This window comes from Panicum virgatum, chromosome 2K, assembly GCF_016808335.1.
Source record: "Panicum virgatum strain AP13 chromosome 2K, P.virgatum_v5, whole genome shotgun sequence".
In the NCBI taxonomy this organism is placed as follows: Eukaryota; Viridiplantae; Streptophyta; class Magnoliopsida; order Poales; family Poaceae; genus Panicum; species Panicum virgatum.
The window spans coordinates 61,863,675-61,881,352 of NC_053137.1; the positions used below are offsets into that span (position 1 = coordinate 61,863,675).

The 17,678-nt window shown below is 45.7% G+C and overlaps 2 protein-coding genes, 1 non-coding gene and 1 pseudogene across 4 annotated transcripts; 2 read left to right on the plus strand and 2 right to left on the minus strand.

Moving 5' to 3' along the window:
- Positions 1–318: 318 nt before the first annotated feature.
- On the plus strand, positions 319–4,838 carry LOC120692640 (succinate--CoA ligase [ADP-forming] subunit alpha, mitochondrial-like). Its single transcript, XM_039976022.1, has 7 exons — positions 319–658; positions 1,827–2,036; positions 2,470–2,640; positions 2,726–2,849; positions 3,100–3,161; positions 3,771–3,852; positions 4,289–4,838. The coding sequence occupies exons 1-7, from the start codon at positions 449–451 to the stop codon at positions 4,426–4,428; spliced, it is 999 nt and encodes a 332-aa protein (XP_039831956.1). The 5' UTR covers positions 319–448; the 3' UTR covers positions 4,429–4,838.
- A 721-nt stretch (positions 4,839–5,559) lies between these two features.
- Positions 5,560–12,887, minus strand: LOC120692670 (annotated as a pseudogene).
- LOC120696359 lies at positions 7,523–7,661 on the plus strand. The gene has a single exon (XR_005684135.1). It is a non-coding gene; the product is annotated as a small nucleolar RNA Z247 (small nucleolar RNA).
- A 1,812-nt stretch (positions 12,888–14,699) lies between the features above and the next one.
- On the minus strand, positions 14,700–17,572 carry LOC120692678 (bet1-like protein At4g14600). 2 transcript variants are annotated; one of them, XM_039976056.1, is made up of 4 exons: positions 17,332–17,569; positions 17,116–17,221; positions 15,692–15,748; positions 14,700–15,245 (listed from the first exon to the last, which is right to left on the minus strand). In XM_039976056.1, exons 1-4 carry the CDS (start codon positions 17,370–17,372, stop codon positions 15,084–15,086), a joined length of 366 nt encoding a protein of 121 aa, XP_039831990.1. In that variant the 5' UTR covers positions 17,373–17,569; the 3' UTR covers positions 14,700–15,083. The 2 variants fall into 2 exon arrangements, with proteins under 2 accessions (XP_039831990.1, XP_039831997.1); XM_039976063.1 differs by lacking the exon at positions 15,692–15,748 and having other exon boundaries at positions 17,332–17,572.
- Positions 17,573–17,678: the final 106 nt, after the last annotated feature.

Below are 17,678 nucleotides of genomic sequence, written 5' to 3' on the forward strand. Positions count from 1 at the left end.
CAAAAAAAATCATAGAAAGCCATCAGGAGACGTGAACTAGTAAAAAGAAGAGATGATTTTTACGCTTTCAATCAATAGAGTCTTGTTTATATCTTAGTCGCTTAATTTTACATTCAATTTTATGAATATTTGCTGCATACAAATTTAACGCTTTATTCGCAAAGAATATACTGTTACATTATTTGGTTGGGAAGACGATTGAAAAGTACTAGCAGTTGCTTCAAGTTTCGCTTATTTGTCGAAATATCGACATTACGAGGGGTCTAACACGAAGTTTGACCGCTCAACTTTCCCTGCAAGAATGGATCGCGAGACCCCAGAAGGGTAGACCGAAGACAAAGGAAGGCGAGGGGAACCATCCCAAAAAACCCGAAAGAAATCGAATCGAGTAGGGGGAGAAGAAAAAAAAGGGCGGAAGAGCACGCGCCGCCGCCGCACCGCGCCCGCCATGGCCGCCGCCTCCTCCCGCCGCGCGTCGCAGCTGCTGGGGTCCGCCGCCTCCCGCCTCCTCCACACGCGGGGCTTCGCCGCGGCGGCTGCCGCCGCGCCCTCGCCAGCGGTTTTCGTCGACAAGAGCACCCGCGTGATCTGCCAGGGCATCACGGGGAAGAATGGCACCTTCCACACCGAGCAGGCCATCGAGTACGGCACCAACATGGTACGCACCCCCGCCGCTGCCAACCCCTGTCTATCTCCCTCTGATTTGCGCCCTCGATCCGTGCGTTCCGTTCTGTGCTGCTCGATTCTAGGGTTTGACGGAGCCCGTGCTGTCGAATCTAGTGGACGTGTGGTCGCCGATCTTCATTTCCTCGGGTCCTACTGTTTCGTTTCGCTACCTTACGGTCCGATCCAGAGCGGGATATTTAGTACGCTTAACTGGATGATATTGCCTTGTTGGAGGCAAAATGTGTGCTATTATAATTGCCCTTTTCTTTTCGCGGATAGTGCTATTATGTGGTACAATGCCTGAAACTGTAAGTGAAGCAGCAGCAATACCTAGGTTTCATTGTCATTTGTTGAGTTGATTTGGATGCTGGTGATGAATTTTTATTTGCACTGTCTAGTAATTTTGAGCGCTGTTCACATGCAATCTAGAGGCAGCATTTGTCAGTTAGATAGGGATTAGTGATTTATGTGCTGTGACTCAAGAAAATGTTGTCAAAGCATACAATGTTTTGATGAATTTCTTGATGTTTTATATGACCAACATGCAAATTAATTGGAATTTTTTGAGGTTATGAGAATCATATCCATCATGAATGCATTGAAACCTTTCAAGTTGTTGTAGTTCAATCTAACACAAATATCATGTATGAAGATGCAATCATTCCTCAGTAAGTGGGATCGAAGCAAGTTCTGTTTCTTATCTGTTTTATGTAAATGGGCTGCAGTCCTTACACAAGGAAATTGTGACATAGGGAGAAGGAAGTATGGAAGCCAGCATGTTGAAGTCTGGTGTTTGGTATGATAGGTTCCATGGACCTGGCATGATGCTTGGAGGTCTCATCATATTCTAATTTACAGTTATATTCTTGACTAGTAGATTCATATAATTAACTTTGCCACAACAAAAGAATTGGCTCAGATGCATTTTTTTGCATGTCATGTGGTGTTGCACTAGCATTATTATGAATAGTCCAATACGGCTGAAAGGATTCATGCTGCACAATTGCACAAATTGTTTGGGGCTTTGGGCAATGGATTTATGTGTTTACAATGTTTAAGTAAATAAGTATTATATTTTTGAATGTGATAATTTTGATTTTTTTGCTTGTATTTTGTGGAACTCCTTTTTTTATTAAGTTCCTTTTTTTTTGTTATAACAGGTGGGTGGAGTGACTCCTAAGAAAGGTGGAACTGAACATTTAGGGCTCCCAGTGTTTAACTCTGTAGCCGAGGCTAAGGCTGAAACAAAGGCCAATGCATCTGTTATATATGTTCCACCACCTTTTGCCGCCGCTGCTATAATGGAGGCAATGGAGGCTGAGCTCGACCTTGTTGTCTGCATTACAGAAGGAATTCCTCAGCATGACATGGTAATTTTTGCCATTTCATTACTTCGTTAGTTACTATCATTCTTTGTCTTCTGAGCTTGGGAATCTGCTCAATGCCATATCATCTTTGGTTCACTAGTAACTGTACTTGTAAATTACTTTTTTTTTTTGCCAAAGCATTAGAAAATAGTGTGAATGTGTGGTCAACATCATCTTGGGCATATGGATATTTAATATGTTATTATTCTCTAGTGGGCAAGATGAGTTCTAAATTTTGTTAAATAAAGTAGGTGATTCAAAGAGAGACAGATTTTCAAGCATAGTCCGTTTTAGCAGTTTGCTTGCTTCCTTTTATGATATTTTTTTCTACATATTGCTATTACCGATTAACTTGTGTCACAGAACAATTACTTATATTTTACCTTGTCAATGGAACTCCACGAGGTGACATCAATGTTCCCTTTGCAAATTTTAGGTGAAAGTGAAGGCTGCACTAAACAAGCAGTCAAAAACTCGATTGATTGGGCCGAATTGCCCTGGTATCATTAAGCCTGGTGAATGTAAAATTGGAATCATGCCAGGTTACATCCACAAGCCTGGGCGTGTTGGGATCGTATCTCGTTCTGGTACCTTGACATATGAAGCGGTATGCCTGTTATTATTATTTTTCTTATGTATGCACCTACCCAGATAATTTGTTTGACTAAGTTGCATTTGATTTTTGTTGGCAGGTGTTTCAAACAACTGCTGTAGGCTTGGGGCAGTCAACTTGTGTAGGCATTGGTGGTGACCCTTTCAATGGCACAAATTTTGTTGATTGCCTTGAAAAGTTTGTTGACGATCCTCAGACAGAAGGTATACCTATTGTAACTGATACTTCACAATTTAAGCAAAAAAAAAACTTTATTAAAAGAATAGCTGTGAACTGCGTACTCTTCTATGTGGAATTATCCATATGTTTGGTATTTTTGGCACTTGAATGCTTTAACTAAATTATTTGTTTTTTCAATACCATCTCCATATGCCTTTTTCAGTCAACACAGTTCCATTCCATTTATGGATTGTTCTAACTTCTCACTGTTGGACAATATTCTGTGTCTTTCAGGTATTGTTCTCATTGGTGAAATTGGAGGTACTGCTGAGGAGGATGCTGCGGCATTCATCCAGGTAAGAGTTTGTTAGTACCATCATATATTTAGGTAGTCCTTTTTCTCTAAGTGACATATTTACATGCCATATTTCTGTATTGATTCTGCACTCTGCAACACCATTCCTTCATGAACTAGTGTAGTCTTGAGCACTTTTAAAGTGTCATAGGGACACATTTCCTATTGTTCTTTACGGAAGGCAATTAAGCTAGATGCCTGGACCTTGATTTAACTTGAGAATATGCTTATTACTCAACCCTACCTTTAAGCTGATCCCACAATTCATATGCAAGCTCTGGATTATGGCCCACATTTTCGCTAAGTAGGCCCTTGTGGGCTTGTGGCTAGCTACTCTTGCCATAGACTTAAGGTAGTCGCTATGAACCAAAGAAGTTTTATGTGACATGGAGTGACTTCATGTATCTGGTTGGGTTAGAAAGTTTAAGTAACTAACGCCTATGGGCTCTTTTCTCATATGAAGGAATTTATCATTAGTTGCTGCAGACATTACATTTCATACCATGTCTTCGGGCTTGGTTCTGGAACTTTTTTGTCTCCTTTTTTTTTAATGTTTTGCTGAATTAAGTTACATTTTCCATCTACTAACTTCATCGGTTATGCTCCTCAGGGAAGCAAAACACAGAAGCCTGTTGTTGCATTCATTGCTGGACTTACGGCACCCCCGGGCCGCCGAATGGGTCATGCTGGAGGTATTACCTTGACAAGACCTCCATTCTTTTAATTTGAATCTTACGTATTTTCTTCATATCAATTTACTAAATGTCCTTATAAAAAAAACTAAATGTCTATAGACAACAAAAAGAGACTTAAGCAATTTGTGAGATTATACATGATTAACAAAGCCCTTTAGTCCCAAGCATACTGTGGTAGGCAAATTTATACATGTCTACCAATTTGGCGAAATTCCTTGTTACTATTGTGACATTCATCAAACTTGCGCTGACAACCTGATTTGCATTCTTGAATACACTGTAATCATCAACTCACGGTAGTATGCTAAAATGGATTTATCTGCCCATTCTGATTTTTATTATATTAATACGCTAATCTTCCTAATTCAGTTTCATTTCCTTTTATACCATGTTACATGTGCTAATATAGTTCTGTGCCATCCTTGTTACGCAGCCATTGTGTCAGGAGGAAAGGGTACTGCCCAGGACAAAATCAAGGCACTCAGAGATGCTGGTGTCACTGTCGTCGAGTCGCCAGCAAAGATTGGTTCTACAATGTTTGAAATTTTCAAGCAGCGTGGGATGGTAGAATAGGGAGACGAAATGGTACAGTTGAGAAGCATTGGAAAACCTCTTTTTGGTGCTCGTGGGGTAATTGCAAGCAATTCCTTGGTAGAGCTGTGCCGCTGGCCACAAAACAAAACCACTCAGGCTTCCTTTTCTTCCTTAATTATCTGCTGTGTGCACCAGGATCCTTCCCATGAGCTCATTTCAATAAGACATTCTGGAATCATGGACATGATGTTTTGCTTAGAGTCAATTTGGATGCCTAAGCTGTTTAAATTTTTTTATCATTTGACAAAGTTTTCAATCTAGGTTTATTGACCTGTTGGCATGTCTTCAGTGCAAATTGTATTATTCATACATGTGTATAATGTCAGCAGAAATTTGTGCGCGTGATTGGCTGCTGGTTCAACTGCACAGCTTGGCGCAGCTGACTGCTACTCGAAATTTGCAGATTTTGTCACCGTAACAATAGTTGCCTCAAATTGCTACTTCCTTGCATTGATTAAGCTACTTAGCCGCATGCGATTGGTGTCATGTTTAATCATGCGACTTTTTAGGCTGGCTCATCACCCTCGCCGTGCTGGTGGTCACCGACTGTCTGCCGTTGCAGATGAAAGGCTGTCAATACTTCTATGATGAGGAAAAATTGTTGCGTATGCCATGAGTAGCTGTGTTATGCGATGTCCTGTGTTGTTTGTCCAAATTTTTGCTCATATTTTTCATTTGTGCCTTAAGTAATGTATGGAGTTGGCGCTTGTTACTGGAATAGAACATAGTAGAATAGAACGAAACCTACCTCAGCTCCGTCAAGTGAGCAGTATCAGTGGTCACTGACGAGCAATGCCAAGCAGAACATTATTCAAATTTCAAGCAGTACTCTTCTCATCTTCTACCTGTTCCGATTAGTTCAGAACATCAGGTGTCAGCTGTGAAAGCATTAAAGCAAGAATAAGGTCTTTCACCACTCAAAAAAGAAAAAGAAAAAAAGAATAAGGTCTTTCTCAGTTCGAAAGTAGATGCCAAGTTAGGATGGAGAAAAATTTGGGGATCCATGCGATTGCATGTCTCCAGACGAGTAGGCTCGGTCATCGTCCTCGCTGCGCCTGCACGATGACTTATATTTGTTGACAAAAACTAGTAATGATTCCTAGACGTGTAAATAATTGTAAACTAAACCGACATATTATTCATGCCTGAATGTGCTGAATGCAGCCCGAACCACACAAGCAGTAGCAGGCTAGCGGGCAGCTCACAAGTCACAAGCACACTGGGGCAGTAATAATCTTCAAGATACTGATTTTTTTTTTCACGACCGATCAACTGATCAATACATCGCACTTATTCTACCGCAAGTCTGCAAGTTTCTACTGGAGGTCATCAGTTCTGCCAGATGATGTGTCCGAACTCCCACTCTGTCTTCCGGTTTCCACGGGCTTCATTTCTGAACTCCACCGTGTAGCTCTTTGCCTCCTTGGGCTCCTTGAACTCCAGGGTCGTCGGCGTGACGATCACCTTCACGTGCTCCGGCGCCCTGACGATGACAGTGTACGTCTCGGCCTCCTCGGACACCTTGGTCAGCGTCCGCGTCAGCGTGCGGGTGGCGGTGCGGTTGTCGAAGACCACGGCGAAGGACGGGTAGTTGAGGCCGGCGGGGCCACCGGCGAGCGTCCTCGTGCACCTGACGAAGTCCGGCACGAACGAGCGGATCTGCCCCGCGCTGTAGTTCATGGCGCACAGGAAGTCGACGTAATCGCGCTCGCCGGCGTCGTAGACGAGGCCCGGGTCCAGCGCCAGCCGTGGGCGGATGTGCCCGGCCCCGGCCACCAGCGGCGTCGCGGCGGTGTCGTTGCTGCTGCCCAAGGTGACGCCGTTGTCGCGGATGTCCCGGCCGCGGTTGTCGAGCGTTCCTGCGGTCGTCGAGCGTTCCTGCGGTCGTCATCAGCGCCGACCGTATCATGGCCGGCGTCCAGCTGGGGTACTCCTTCCTGATCAGCGCCGCGATGCCGGCGACGTGAGGGCACGCCATGGAGGTGCCCGAGATGATGTTGTAGTCGGTTCTCCTCCCGTCGTCGAAGCGGAAAGAATCTCCCAACAGAGAGGCGGCGCCGGACCAGGCGGCAAGGATGTTGGCTCCTGGCGCGATGACGTCGGGCTTGAGGAGCTCAGGGGCGGCGAAGTTGGGCCCCCGCGACGAGAAGCTGACCACCACCGGCGCCCGGTTCTGGCCGATTACCGTCTCGCAGCCGAAGCTGAAGGACGCCACCGGCTTCGGCTCCGAGGCCATGTAGGCCCTCAGCTTCTCGCCTCCGGTGTAGCTCAAAGTGAGAGCAGGAAGGGGAAAGGCCGTGGCATCGATACCATCCCGTAACCAGCTGGTTGTATCCACACCAACCTATTAGATGAATCTGTAACATATGCATCCAGAAGGTTCTTGACTATAGATAGAATATGTAATTAATCTTCTGTAATTAGGAAAGTCAAGAACCTTCCATAATTCTTGTAAGCCACGCCAGGGGCTCTTCCAGGCTATATATAACATGTAGGCGGCACGAGGTAAAGTGCACGCTTCAAGCCCTCTGATTATCTTTCATGGTAACCAGAGCCATCAAACAATAATAGATTAGATCCACCTTCCACCATGTCAACCTCCTACGCCGCCGCCATCAATCCCTTGGTCGGCCAAGCTGTTTCCGAGAAGCTGAACAAGAACAATCATGCACTGTGGAAGATGCAAGTGCTTGCCATCGTGAGGGGCGCACGCCTGGAGGGATTTCTCACAGGCGCCACAAAGACCCCCCCTGCGTCTACCATGAAGACGACAGCAGATGGCAAAGAAGAGGAGGTGCAGAACCCACTCTACGTTGAGTGGGTTGCTACGGATCAACAGGTCCTGGGATTCCTGCTCTCTTCTATCACTCCAAATATTTTGTCTCAGTTAACTGCTTGCAAGACTGCTGCTGAAGTATGGAGTGCTGTCGAGGCCATGTTCACCTCGATGTCACGAGCGCGCACCGTCAACACTAGGATCGCGCTCGCCACAACGAAGAAGGGCAATCTTTCCATGGCGGAATACGTCGCCAAGATGCGGTCTCTTGCCGATGAGATCGCGTCTGCTGGCAAGGCCATTGACGACGACGAGCTGGTCTCCTACATTCTTGCCGGCCTCGACTTCGACTACAATCCCATCGTCTCAGCCCTAGTCGTCAGGACTGAGCCGATCAGTGTGGGAGAGATGTTCTCCCAGCTGCTCTCGTTTGAGCAGCACATGGATCTTCTCCAGCCTGATAGCCGCTCCTCGGTTAATTCCGCCAACCGGGGGCACGGTGCATCACGAGGCACGCGAGGCAGAGGGCGCTCGCGTGGGGGTGCTCCATCTCGCGGGCGTGGCCGAAGCAATGGGCAGCGCCAGCAGAATCAAGGCGCACAAAATAATCAGCAGCATGGGTCTGACAACAGACCTAGGTGTCAGGTTTGCAAGATAAAAGGACACACTACTGATATATGTTGGTACAGATTTGATAAAGATTTCGTACCAGAAGAAAAATATGCAGGTGCAACATCTACATCCTACGGAGTAGACACCAACTGGTACATGGATTCAGGTGCTACAGATAACATCACCAGCAACTTGGAGGAACTGTCGATCCATGATAGGTACAAGGGCCACGATAAGATCCACACGGCAGTGGGGTAGGTATGGAAATCAGTCACATTGGTCATTCTACTGTTACAACCCCTAGTCGTGATCTTCATCTCAATAATGTTCTATATGTCCCCAAGGCCAACAAAAATCTTGTTTCAGTTCATCGTCTCACATCTAATAATTCTACCTTTATAGAATTTCACCCTGATTTTTTCTTAATTAAGGATCAGGCAACGAAGAAAACTCTGCTTAGGGGACGCTGTGATCGTGGGCTCTATCCTCTCCCTGCTAGGCGCACAATAAAGCAAGCCTATGGAGCTGCAAAAATTTCTTTTGATAGATGGCATTCTCGTTTAGGTCATCCGGCTGCTCCAATTGTGGAGAAAGTTATCAGCCAATTTAATCTTCCTGTTTTAGCAAATTCAAATAAACATTCGGTGTGTGATGCATGTCAAAAGGCCAAGAGCCGTCAGTTACCTTTTCCTCATTCCAGTACTGTTTCCCAGCATCCTTTAGAAATTATTTATTCTGATGTGTGGGGTCCTGCGCCCAAATCAGTTGGTGGACACAAATACTATGTGAGTTTTATTGATGCTTATAGTAAGTTCACCTGGATTTATCTCCTTAAATTCAAATACGAGGTTTTTACCAAATTTCGAGAATTTCAATCTCTTGTTGAGCGCTTATTTAATCGTAAGATTATAACTATGCAGACCGACTGGGGGGTGAATATCAAAAACTACATCCCTTTTTCGCCCAAGTTGGCATCACACACCATATTTCCTGCCCGCATACACATCAGCCGAATGGGGCAGCCGAACGCAAGCATCGCCATATCGTCGAGGTTGGTCTAGCTCTTCTTGCTCATGCCAACATGCCGCTAAAATTTTGGCCTGATGCTTTCCTTTCCGCCACACATTTGATAAATAGAACGCCTAGTCGGTTACTTTCATATGACACACCCCTTTTTCGGCTGTTTAACCAACAACCAGATTATTCCTCTCTTCGTGTCTTCGGATGCGCTTGTTGGCCCAATCTACGACCCTACAATACCCATAAACTCCAATTCCGCTCCAAGCAATGCACTTTCTTAGGATACAGTCTGTTTCATAAAGGGTTTAAGTGCCTTGATCCTGATTCTGGAAGGGTTTATATTTCTCGAGATGTAACTTTTGATGAATCTCTATTTCCCTTTAAATTTCTTGGTCCTAATGCTGGTCGTAGGTTTCAAGATGAAATTAATCTTTTACCTACCTATTTGTTAAATCCGACTAGTGGGGTTCGTAGCATAAGTGATCATGTGGCTGATTCTTCAATTAATCCTGCTAACAATGATATCCCAGCGCATGAAGTCGTGCAGGAATTGTCGTCATCGCATATAGGGGTGCCCGGAGCTCCTTCTGGTGGAACTGACCCCCAAGGTGATTCACCTGCGCCTCCAACGACTTCTGTAGGTGTATTTGCCCAGGATTCCGAGCCCGGTGTATCGTCGTGTGACACATTGCCTGAACCAACGACCGCCTCTCCGACGCATGCGGGTGGTTCTGCGTCCGGCGCACCTGACACGATCAGCGCACTGGATCCGGAGCCTCCGGCGGCTGTATCCACTCTAGATCTCGTGCCGGTATCCTCTACGGCACCTTCGGCTGGGGGCGAACTATATCAAAGGCCAAAGACCCGTTTACAAAGTGGTATTCGCAAGGAGAAGCGCTACACCGATGGTACGGTTAAATATTCTTTCTTAACGTCTACCGGTGAGCCACAAAACTTATCAGAAGCATTAGAGAATAATAATTGGAAACAGGCAATGGATGCTGAATATGATGCGTTAATGAAAAATAAAACATGGCATTTGGTTCCTCCTCAGAAAGGGCGTAATATTATTGACTGCAAGTGGGTATATAAAATCAAACGTAAACAAGATGGCAGCTTAGATATATACAAGGCTCGGTTGGTTGCAAAAGGTTTTAAGCAACGATATGGTATTGATTATGAAGACACTTTCAGCCCTGTTGTTAAAGCTGCCACTATTCGAGTTGTTCTCTCTATTGCTGTGTCCAGGGGGTGGACTATTAGACAGTTGGATGTTCACAATGCTTTCTTGCATGGGCTTCTTGAAGAAGATGTATATATGAAGCAGCCTCCTGGGTACGAGGACAATTCCAAAAAAAACTATGTCTGCAAGTTAGATAAGGCACTATATGGATTGAAGCAGGCGCCTAGAGCATGGTTCTCAAGGTTAAGTAAGAAACTTTATGCCCTTGGTTTTAAAGGATCCAAAGCTGATACTTCTTTATTCTATTACAGTAAGGGTGATGTCATTATGTTCATGTTAATTTATGTTGATGACATAATTGTGGTTAGTTCTAAGCAAGAGGCAGTGGCCGCATTACTTCAGGATCTCCATAGTGATTTTCCATTAAAAGATTTAGGTGACTTGCACTATTTCCTCGGTATCGAAGTTGCCAAGACTAAGCATGGAATTATTTTGACACAAGAAAAATATGTAAATGATCTGTTGAAAAGAGCAAATATGGCAGATTGCAAGCCGGTAAGTACACCTCTATCGACTAGTGAGAAACTCTCAATTTATGAAGGAGATCCGCTCGGTCCTATAGATGCATCAAGATACAGAAGTATTGTAGGAGCCTTGCAGTATCTTACATTGACAAGACCTGACATTGCTTTCTCAGTAAATAAGGTTTGTCAATTTCTTCATGCACCAACAACAGTACATTGGCGGCTGTTAAAAGAATATTGAGATACCTCAAGTCATGTGCAAAGCTTGGTCTAAAGATAAACAAGTCATTTTCTTTCTTGGTAAGTGCATATTCAGATGCTGATTGGGCAGGCTGTCCTGATGACAGAAGATCAACAGGTGGCTTTGCAGTATTTCTGGGAAATAATCTTGTATCATGGCATGCAAAGAAACAAGCTACAGTATCAAGGTCAAGTACTGAAGCTGAGTATAAGGCATTGGCTAATGCAACTGCTGAGATTATTTGGATTCAGACTTTGTTGAAAGAATTAAAGGTATCTAGTCCGCCTGTTGCACAGTTGAAGTGTGATAACATGGGGGCCAAATATCTTGCATCAAATCCTGTGTTCCATGCTAGAACTAAACACATTGAAGTTGATTTTCATTTTGTCAGAGAACGGGTAAACAGCAAATTACTTCAGATTGATTTTGTTCCTTCTGAAGATCAAGTGGCAGATGGTTTCACCAAAGCCTTGAGTGTACGAAAGTTGGAGAATTTCAAGTACCATCTCAACTTAGGAAAGTTGTGATTGAGGGGGAGTATTAGATGAATCTGTAACATATGCATCCAGAAGGTTCTTGACTATAGATAGAATATGTAATTAATCTTCTGTAATTAGGAAAGTCAAGAACCTTCCATAATTCTTGTAAGCCACGCCAGGGGCTCTTCCAGGCTATATATAACATGTAGGCGGCACGAGGTAAAGTGCACGCTTCAAGCCCTCTGATTATCTTTCACAACCAGCCCGGCTCCGCCAGCATTCTGCGCCTTGACGCCATGCGGGATGCTTGCCCCGGTCATGCACACCACGATCTTGCCCATGATCTTGTCGGGCGTGAAGTCCTCCTCCACAGAGCAATCGATGGACACCAGCTCGACCATGCTGGTGCCCTTGGCCTTCATGGTGTAAAGGGACTGCTCGGCGATCACGACCCCGTTCCCGAGCGTGAGGTTCGCCGGGAACAGCCGGTCCACGGTCGCGGCGCCTACGGTGGTCATCCACGGCGCCGCGTTGATCACCGTAGCCGCCGTCGGGTCGGCGTTCCCGGCCGAGAGAGCCATGAAGATACCTCTACGCTCGGCACCGAACGTGGCGATCGCGATCACGTCGCGGTCGAAGGGTTCGGGGCTGCCTCCGAGGGACATGGAAATGATGTCGACGCCGTCCTTGACGGCGGCGTCCACGGCGGCTACGATGTCCGCGTCATAGCACCCGCCGCGGCCACACGCCTTGTACATGGCGATCCTCGCCTTGGGCGCCATTCCCCACGCGGTCCCTCGCGAGAACATGTAGAGGCTGGCGCCGGGGACCTGCGCGCCGGCGGCCGTCGAGGACACGTGCGTGCCGTGCCCCAACGTGTCCCTCGGGGAGGGGACGCCGCCGCCGCTGCTCGTGCTCCCCAACATTGCCTTGGCGGCAGCGTCGAAGGCCTTGGCGCCAACCAGCTTGTTGTTGCACAAGCTGGCGTTGAAGTCGTGGGCGTCGACGCACTTGCCCTTCCAGCTCGCCCGGACGGGGCTCAGCCCGCTGTCATCGAAGGTCGCGCTCTCGGGCCAGATGCCGCTGTCGATGAAGCCGACGATGACGCCGTCGCCGAAGTTTGTCGCGTTCCAGGCGCCGTTCCCCGGGTCGAGGCCGATGAACCCCGGGGACCTCGTGGTGTGAAGGTTGATCAGCCTGTCCTTGTACACCCCGGTGACGCCGGGCGCGCTGGACATGCGCCGGGCCTCGTCGACGGTGAGCTCGACGGCGAAGCCGTGCATGACGGTGTCGTAGGTGTACAAGATGCGGCTGGTGTTGACGGGCCGAGGTGAGTGGGTGGCCACCATGGAATGGTACCAGTGCTCGAGGGAGGCGAAGTGGGGGGGGGGGGGGGGGGGGGGGGCTTGGCGAGGTGGTTGGCATGGACGATGTAGGTGTTCGACGCCTGAGGCTTGAGGGCAGGCTGGCTGTTGGTCTTTGGGACGAGGGCTGAGTGGGTGAGCTGCGTGAGGAAGAGGAATAGGACTGAGTGGTGCAAGAGCCTGGCGGTGATGGACGCCATTGCTGGTGGATGTGTGAGCTCGGTGGTGAAGGAGTGCCTGCCCGGGGAGGGATTTATATAGGCGCCAAGCTCAGTTCATCTGTCACCCTGGAAACCTGATACTGCGTCAGCCTACACACAGCACAGTTGTTTCAAACTGGTGTAGTGGTAGATCATGGTGGTCCGTGGACTGAAACTAGGAGAAACTCTGCTCAATAAAGGTAACACACATGAGGATGACACGTGGGACCCAGGACCACTTGTCAGTGACAATAAGGAAATGCGTAGAGTGTGCCTCTAGGCTCTAGTGCACACTTCAGCAAGTGGCAGATGGATTTATTTGAGATGTGAGCCTATTGGTAACGCTTGTACAATCCTCATGGCTTATGGTAATTACCAGCACAAGGTGAGTTCATCTGAGGATTATCCTAGATTTAATCTCATCACACAAACCCCTTGCAAAAAAAAGAGAGGAAAAATTACTGGGTTGGAGGTCTACTAGAAAGATATAAAGTTCCCAGTAAAATAAAAGAAATAAATAAAATTTTATGAACCCTGGTCAGGAGCTTTTCCAAATTTTGGTCCTTTTTTGCAATTATTAGGTCAAATTCATCCTATTCATACTCTGAAAATGCAACAAGATGAATTATCTTGCATTCTATGCCCATGGGTAGCAAATTCCAGGCCAGAGATATGTATCTGAAGCGGGCAGGTCGCAACCATTGCTACGCTGCAAAGCGCTAGTGGAAATTATGGGTTTTAAGACAAACCAAAATTTGGGGCTATCTGGCTTTGGTAAACAAGATTGTGTAAATGCGCAATGTAGGTGTAAGAATTTGAATTTATCATGCCACCAAGTTCATAAATAGCAGTGCAGAATAGTGAATATGAACTCTGAAGAAATCTCCATTCGGAAAAGATTAACTTTGAAGCAATATGATATTCCTAGAAAGGCTTCCTTCAACCATCAAAATTTGGCTCATATATTCTTCCATTCGGAGGCCAAGATTACATGATAAATCCTTTTTTGACGAAAACTCCAGGTTCCTTCCATTTCAGATTAGGAATTGGTAGAAATAAACATCGAGTGGTCAGTCACCTTGCAAATACACAGCACCATTTATTCTGAATGAGAATGCATCCACAGAATTTGAGTTATCATGCCGCCAAGTTCATAAATAGCAGTGTGGGATAGTGAATATAAACTCTGAAGCAATCTCCATTTGGAAAAGATTAACTCTGAAGCAATAGGATACTCCTTGTAATTGCGACGTGCCCGTCGCCTACGGAGCCTTGGATGGATCCGGTGATCTCACGAAGGACGCGTTTTGATCTGAGTGTAGTTGTAGGTTTGTTTGTGTACGTGTGGTGTGAGTGTGGTGTGCGTGTAGGGTTGATGTGAGTTGTACATGAACAGATACTACAGCTGTACCCAGATGAGAGGCTCAAAAAAAAAATACTCCTTGTAAGGTTAGACGTTTCTCCTGTAGCTTCCTTCAACCATCAAAATTTGGCTCATATTGTGCCATTCGGAGGCTGAGATTACATGACAAAGCCATTTTCAAGGAAAACTCCAGGCTCCTTCCATTTCAGATCAGGAATTGGTAGAAATAAACATCAAGTGGAAGTCGCCTTGCAAAAACACAGCACCAGTTATTCTGAATGAGAATGCTTCCACTATACCTGTCCAGCCTTAAATACCCTCTTGGTTCAATGAAATCCAGTTCCAGCAAGCAAAGCATGCAAGAAAAATGGTCAGTTATGTTTCTTCCCACGTATATATGGATGATGCTACCAGTTGCTTGCATCTGACTCCTCGAATATCAGAAATGGTGTAACTGATAGTAGCTCTGAAATAGCTTCATCCATTTATAATGAAATAAAATCTTATAAAAACAATCCAGAATGGATTCACGTACAAGCTATATACAGTTTCCATTTCCAAGCGACATGATCAATTGAAGCTTTCTTGCTCCTGTGATAGTTTTGATCCACACTCAACCGTTGCATGTGCTCGAGGGCTGCGATACACTGAGCGTTTGCTTAACACAAATCTGTGCCCGATGCAATCACCTTAACAAGTATAATACCTCAAACAGATCAGTCGATGAGGTTAGAAGTGACCTTATAAGAGTAATAATTCCCCTCCTTTTTTCTGGTTTGTCATGAGACACGAAGTACAACAGATATCATATTTTTTCTTCAGACTACATACAACTCAAGGTATCCTAGATTTGATGCCACCTGACAATGAAACTATCTTCTAGAGAACTTTGACAGGAGATAGACAACCAGGAAGCAAAACAGAGCGAAGAGAACAACATGGAGAAGATGATTTGAGCCCTGCTGGATGATGCTCTTGTTCAACCTTCGCATGTTATTCTTCACTCCTGCCTGAGCTTTTGCAAGGGTCATTTGCTGTACATGCACAGGAGATAACAAAGGTCAGAGTGTGACATAGATTGTCAGAGAGCATACAAAATTAGCTGTTCTGTAAGGTAATATTGCTGTTATATTACATTTGGGGCCTTAACAACCTAAATGCAGTTATATGTAATGCATCAATCCACTGTTTTATGTTGGCTACAGTTCATCCATGGCATTTATAAGATCAAATAAGATAACTGACCTCATGTGTAGATGCAAATATAGAATATGACACAGGGAAACATTTTAGGAAATTTCATGATGAGGACTATAGATGGTGCGTGGTGGTAAGATTGAACAAACACTGATATCAGATGAAAAAGGTAAAGGCACGCGAACTACTAAAGGACAAAGAAGACACAACAAAGAGGATGCCAAGATATAATCCCAGTAAGTAGCCACAGTAAACGTAAATAAGAAATAGCAGAGAACATTACCAATTGGTTAAGGAAATCATTCTGGAACTTGGCTTCAGAATTTATCTCCTGGGCCACCTGGAGAAATAACAGATGCCAAAAGTTCAAATCTTGGATCCCAGAATGAGAACAAAACCCAACATCAGTAGCTTTCAAGAATGTAAGGAACAGCTTAGAACAACGATAGCAAAAATGAGCAGTTTCTACTTGACCTACATGCAGTATATTTGAAGTAAAAAAACAGCCATTGACTAGCTCTAGATGTGAGAGAGTTCGCAGCATCAAGGCCTATGATAATCAGTAATGGAGCCACTTCAACATGAAAGTTTAATGAAATCAATGAATACTCTCAGCAGAAGATAAAAGAAAATAAGAGACCAACAAGATAGCTAATCATATATAAAATCTAATGATGGGTCAGGACCATGACCAACATAAATCATCATGAATTTCAGATTCACAAATGGAAAGGTACAATGAAACCGCAGTACATGCATATGTATGGTGATCTGAGCAAATGACTGATAACATACACTAATTCATATATTGCATTTCCAAACACCAAGATCACATCAGTTATAACAAAACACCAAACCCACTCTAACACCACCATGTCACTAATATCAAATAACTGAACGCCCATTTGGAACAAGGAAATAAGTTTCATATCGTGTGGGGACTGAATAGTTCCCCGTAAAATTCCTACAACATTATCATGAAATTCTTGTGTTAGAAACCTTGCTGTTAGAAGCATAATGAATCGGTGTTAGAAACCTTTCTAGCAACTAATATCAAAGTAGCAGTCTCCTTGCTTGAAAAAAACTGGCACTAACGGGCTATTGCCGTTGGGAACCAGAAATCCCATTGGGTGCCAGGAGCACTTTAGGTCCCACTGTGAGTGTTACTTTGAGCTGTTTTTTACTGTTTGGCCTGGTTTACCTCTAGATGGTAGTAGCACAACCTGTTGAAATTTCATGAATGTTTGGCGGAAAATAAAAGGCAATCAGATAAGGGCTGTGGCCGGCCAGAAAATGCCTAATTCCAGGAAATTCATCAAAACGGGTTTTTAAAACCTTGGTAGCAACTCATACCAAAACCACAGTTTGTTATTCATCTGACATGGTTCTAAATCTAGTTCTATACACTCCCAACTGTTCTATGTTTAAAGACGGTGGAACAAAGTTAGCTGAAATAGCAAGGTGCAGCACCACCATGCGCTAAATCACGAATCGAACTACATGTTAGAACAAAATTGAGCAACTACGAGATATACCTTGAATCGCCACATGAACAATCTACTACGCGCTGCACACCCAATCAATAGGTTTCCTAGCTACGGAATCGCGGTTGCAAAGACCCCCCTCAACTGAGCACCAAGCAAACATACCGCGCAAGGAACATCAAGCACCGCGATGGACCAAGCCGGAAGGGAAATCAAGTCTTACCCCTTTGAGCATGCGGACCCTGGAGTGCAGCCCGTCGATCTCCTCGTCGAGGTCCCCGTGCACCGGGTCGATCCGCAGCTGGATCTCGTCCGAGCTCGCCGCGTTCCTGCAAACCCCCCACCACAAACGCTCAAAATCCACCACTAGGTCCGATCCAATTTCTCGGGGTACAGAGGATCGAACGAGACGCCGCGGAGGTGGTTCGGTAGGGCGTACCTGGATCGGAGCGGGCCGGAGCCGTACATCGGGTGCGCCATCGCCCCTGCCGCGCGCGAGGGTGTACAGAGGCCCGGGCCTGGCTCGAATCGGCGAGGGATCGTGAGTTCGTGACGCGGCGGCGGACACGGCGGCGTGGGGCAGACGGTGACGGCGGCGGCGGGCGGACGCGGGGGAGGAAGGGGAATGGGGGAGACTGCGGATGATAGGAAACGGGAAAGGGCGGAAAGCCGTGTCTCTGGCGCTGGGTCCCAGATGTCAGAGAACTACTTGATGATTCCGAATTTCTGATATGTGGGGCCATACCATGTAGCCCTGTATACAATTCTAACATTTACAGCTATGCA

Bases quoted from the DNA above. Each gene is read 5' to 3' on its own strand.
- LOC120692640 (XM_039976022.1), top strand. From the start codon at position 449: ATGGCCGCCGCCTCCTCCCGCCGCGCGTCGCAGCTGCTGGGGTCCGCC. The intron at 2,850-3,099 runs GTATACCTATTG...TGTGTCTTTCAG, and splicing joins TGACGATCCTCAGACAGAAG to GTATTGTTCTCATTGGTGAA. The intron at 3,853-4,288 runs GTATTACCTTGA...CTTGTTACGCAG, and splicing joins CCGAATGGGTCATGCTGGAG to CCATTGTGTCAGGAGGAAAG.
- LOC120692678 (XM_039976056.1), bottom strand. From the start codon at position 17,372: ATGGCGCACCCGATGTACGGCTCCGGCCCGCTCCGATCCAG. The intron at 17,222-17,331 runs GTACGCCCTACC...GGGGGTTTGCAG, and splicing joins TCCGGCCCGCTCCGATCCAG to GAACGCGGCGAGCTCGGACG. The intron at 15,246-15,691 runs GTAATGTTCTCT...GTGCATGTACAG, and splicing joins ATGATTTCCTTAACCAATTG to CAAATGACCCTTGCAAAAGC.